This window comes from Rhea americana, unplaced genomic scaffold (genome assembly GCF_003343005.1).
Source record: "Rhea americana isolate MKP2758 unplaced genomic scaffold, rheAme1 scaffold_30, whole genome shotgun sequence".
Taxonomy (NCBI): Eukaryota; Metazoa; Chordata; class Aves; order Rheiformes; family Rheidae; genus Rhea; species Rhea americana.
Genome location: NW_028186424.1, coordinates 5063521 through 5068232, shown reverse-complemented (window position 1 = coordinate 5068232; position 4712 = coordinate 5063521). Strand labels below are relative to the sequence as shown.

The 4712-nt window shown below is 40.8% G+C and overlaps 1 protein-coding gene across 2 annotated transcripts in view; it reads left to right on the top strand.

The window, feature by feature from the left end:
* The first annotated feature begins 18 nt into the window (after window positions 1-18).
* Window positions 19-4712, top strand: part of HTT (huntingtin) — a 92265-nt gene continuing 87571 nt past the window's right edge. For both annotated transcript variants that reach the window (XM_085309630.1, XM_085309629.1), the window contains exon 1: window positions 19-362. In XM_085309630.1, the coding sequence (XP_085165756.1) occupies window positions 262-362 (101 nt within the window). In that variant the 5' untranslated portion in view covers window positions 19-261. The remainder of the gene's footprint in view (window positions 363-4712) is intronic.

Below are 4712 nucleotides of genomic sequence, written 5' to 3'. Positions count from 1 at the left end.
GGGGGATGACGGGACGGATTCAAGATGGCGGCGGGGTGGCTGAGGAGCGCTCGCGGCCCCCTCTGGCGCCTCCCTCATTCATTGCGGCCGTGACGGGCGGCTCGGCGCAGCCACCGGCGCGGCGTGAGGCGGCGGCGCCTCGGCTGGCTTGAGCGCGCCGGGCGAGCCGGGAGGAAGGCGGGGCAGAGTCGGGCCCGCGAGGAGGAAGGCGGGCGCCTGCGAGAGGGCCGGTGTCGCCGGCGCGGCGCGGGCGGAGCGGGTATGGCCACCATGGAGAAGCTGATCAAGGCCTTCGAGTCGCTGCGCTCCTTTCAGCAGCAGCAGGGGCCGGCCGCCATCCCCGAGGAGCCGCTGCAGAGACCGTGAGTGACCGGCCCCGGGCACTGGGAGGGCTACCCTCACTCGCAGGCTCCTGAAACGCTTCGGCGACATCCTTCCCTGTGGAAGGAGAAGTCTTATGTCCTCCCAACCCCCTTCTCCCGGGGAGCCCAGCCCGCCCTGCCGGGCTGCTGCCACTCGGGAACTGCTGACAGCCTGAGCGACAGCTGGTAGCCGCGCTCCCCCGGAGGAGTGCCCTGGGGGTGCTTCCCTCTCCTTGGCAGGAGGCTGTACCTGTGGACRTGTTTAGGAGTGCTCCCTGCTTTTTCTTTACGAAGTCTAGAGTTGGAGTAACTTTCTGGGTAAATGCGGTGGAATATACAGTTGCATGGACAACGAACAGCAGATATAACAATGGTATATCGCTTTAGTAGGCTGTTTCTAGAAAGCAGAATGTTATTTTCAGCTAACACGCTGCTGAAAAAATGACAAGTGAACATGATTTAAAGTCTAAGCTCTTTATTTATCAATTTTGGGGGACTTGATGTGGATGTCTGTTTCTGACAAACTTCATTTTAAATYTTGTCCTGTGATTGACTTGCTGTGGTGAGACCCAGGAAGAATTAATTTAAATGTCTATGATATCCTTTTGATTTCTTTAAACTTTAGGCACAAATGCATTGAAGAGGCATTTTTTTACATCCATGTGATGTTCTAGTCTCCAATCCTAGTGCTTTGTTGGAGGACTGGGCAAGGAGCTGTTCAGTACCGGAGTGCTGCGTATTACATTATTTTTCTCTAAAAATAACTTCTATTGAACAGGTGAAAAGGCACTGAGATTTTTACTAGATAAATACGTGAGTCACATTATTGCTTTTGCTCCAGATATTAGTGAAACAGGAGAAGCAGAAGGGCTGGGGAGCAGGTAACTTCTAAATTGGCAGTCTCAGAGTGTTTTGGCAGGTGATGATAAGCAGTAGAGCTGGGCTCTTAGCCACCTGCTCCCACAATACACTCTGGTATGTTTGCCAACTAAATTATCGTGGTTCATACTGTTTGGAGAGTGTTTTCTCAAACAATCTCAATGCATTTTCTCACTTCCGGAGTATAATAGATGAAAAAGTTGGCTCATCTCTCCTTCATGAGCCAGTTCTTTTCAGATGTCCTTGTGTTTTGCAGGGACTTACTGCGCTGTTATGTGGATTTTATTTTATTTTTATTTTTTTTTTGCTAGTACTTTGTGTGACATGGTGAATAGGTTAGCATCTAACTTCAGTCTTTCTTGTATGGAATGGAAAAAATCTGTCTAAGAAGTTATTGATAAGATCATGTTCTTAAAAAAGAAAGGCCTGTTAATTATTTGTGATGCTAGCTGAGGGATGTAATGTTTCTGGTTTGAGGGTCTGAATTTAGGCCTGCTATACTCAAACTACTAAAAAGTAAGGCTTGTGATTGTTCTTCCTGACTTTTGCTTTGTGTTTAAAARTACACTGTATGTTCTCAGAAAGCTGATAGTGTTGCATGCCTCCAGGAGCTTTACAAATTCAATAACAACAGCCTCACAAAAGGCTGCGACAGGATCTTATGGCAGTCTCTGCTGAAGAAGTTTCCCAAACTTCTTGTTAAATACCAGGTGACATACTATCATGCTTCTGTCTTTNGGTAATGGACTTGAAAAATGTCAATGTATTTTCCTTGCTTTTTTGGGGGAGGGGTAGTCCTATTAGTTGTGGTTGTGTACAAGTTGCTCTTAAATCTTTTGTCCTTGATGACAACTTTCTATCTGTTATCCATGTACTGTTATGGAGAGGGATGCCACTCTGCTAGTCAGTAACAAGGGAATGAATGAATTGGTGAATGTCCCAGGAAAAATRCTAATAATTTGCTCTTCAATTGTTTCATTAAATGTCTATTTAACACTGTCYGTTGGATCAGAGTTGTCCTGTTACCTAAATTAGATGAGACTGGCTATCATTCCTTCAGTTGCAGAGTTATCTCATTATTACAGATTTTATTAGACAATATTATTATGTGGTAGAAGTAAGTGGATGGAAGGTGGTGGTTTTTTTTTTCTTTTTTCTTTTTTTAAGTTCAAATGGTAAAATAGATTACAGTTAAAAAGATGCCTAGGAAGGCACGGGCTTGAAATCTTGTGTTTTCAAGTGCTTAAGAAGCCCCAATTAAAAAGATACAAACAACAACAGAACGCTGGAATGGGGTGCCCACAGAGAGGTTGTGGAGTCTCCTTGTCTGGAGATACTCAAAACTCACCTGGAGCTGATCCTGTGCAACATGTTGTAGGTGACCTTGCTTGCATAGGGAGGTTGGACTAGATGATCTCCAGAGGTCCCTTCCAACCTCAACCATCCTGTGGTTTTGTAAAAAGAGGGTGGAGATAGCTTGCAGTAATGTAAACTTGAGGACAATCTATTGTTAAATAGTGAGTGTTTCAATGAAAATCCATGTGAAAGAGATGCGTCTGGGGGGGTGTATACCCTCTTTTGCAGCAGCTATGTTTTTTGCTGCCATGAAAGTAAGACTTACTGCTGATCTCTACTGTTTTTCTTATTTCCAAATAAGTTACTTTAAATTCTGATAACATAATGTTACCCTACAAGATTAAAAAAAAAAATCCTTCCTGTTAGAATAGTCCGAAACTACCCTTTAAAAATATTTAAATATTTCTGTTAAAAACTGAGCACTCTGTCTAGTTAGTGAGTGAGTCCTGCTAAGGGCTGTTTGTCTGATTATGTGAAATATTTTAAGACTACAGAGAGAAACTGAGAATTTAGTAGGACACAATTTTTTGCACAAATATGTTGAAGTTTTTTTTCCTTCCATTTTCTTCTTGTAAAATAAAGCTAGGATATTTGTTTTATCAAGATAACAAAAGTCTTTTATTATTAAAATATTAATTGAATTCAAGCTTTTTTCAGGGAGGTAAGAGCTTCTTCTGTAGATTAAAACCTCTCACTATAGAAGAGTGTGGTACTCTTAGACCTTATCAACGCAAGTCAATTTTTTGCCTTCTCTCCATGAAAACAGGTTGAGTTCTGTCACCATATTACTTCTACATGATTCTGCTGTGACACTTTATTTTCTCTCATATCTATTTCTTACTTTTTCCAGACCTTTAAATTTTGAGGGGAAGAGGGTTTGCTTTTTGAATACAAAGCTCCCACTAACTTAAATTTTGATTAGTTTGATGTAAAAATTCAGAGTTTAATCAGTGAAACTGAAGAATAGGTGAACTGTTAGACCACATCTTATTTTCTGAACTGTATTCATTTTTACAACTTGTCAGTGAATGGAGCAGAATGAYTTGCTAGTGTTTCTTCTGGAAGAGTATCCAACTTTGATTTAATTGTTCCGAAGGTAAAGAATTCACCTTTTCTCATGTTAAAATTGATCTAATAGTTAATTACTATGATTATTCTAAACTATGTTCTGTTTCCCATTTGACTTTTTTTGACATTTGGTTCTAACCATTAGCTTTGCAGCAAAAGATTCTTCAAGCGCCAAAGAACTCTTCAGTATTAGGTATTTTTCTGTACTTGAACAACTTAAAAAAATTTTTTTTTTGATTGCAGCTGTTGTCATAGATGTATTTTATGGGTGCAGTGTATATTGTTATCAGTTTCCTGCTTCTTGTTACTCCCCTGCTTAACAGAGGACCAGGTGAACATAGATAATTCCCATTGAGTTTCTTGTCAGTGGCAATTCCTAGACAGTTCTTGGAGTTATTGTGTCTAGGATAAGGTTTTCTAGTCTATTTGACTGTTGAATATACAAATACTCACTTTTTTTGCAGTACCAGATGTATTGGGGCTTTATTGTATTTCACTTATTTTTTGACCAACTTATATTTCTGTTCTTCACTCACAGACTCTTCTTTGGATTTTCCCATTACTTTACACAAGATTGATGTCAAGCTATTTGCCTTGACTCTTTTTCTTAATGCTGTGTCAGCATTAGAGCTTTTGCAGTCTCTTTAAACTCTGTTAATTCCAAGGGTTAGTAAAAATCAACACCAGTGAGTTAGAATGCTTACTAACATAGAACTTAAAGTTCTAGGACTTGGAGTGCATAATTCTTTAGGCTTGCTGGTTTTCTTATATTGCTTATCTTTCTTATATTGTTTATCTTCTTGGCTAGAAACTGTAAAAGCRAGAAGATTTAAACTCCTCTGCCTGTGAGATAAGGCTCTTCTGTAGCTACCTGCTACTTCTAATATCGTCTGCCTTCTGTTGTCCATGGAATTGGAATGAGTGGCTTGCTATTTCAATTCTCTTCTAAGAAATGTGTAATGGTGTTACTGTTGTTGTCCCTCCCCAGCTATTGTCATCAGCAGCTATTTGCCTGAGGACTTTGTAATACTACTAAATAGTTCTTAA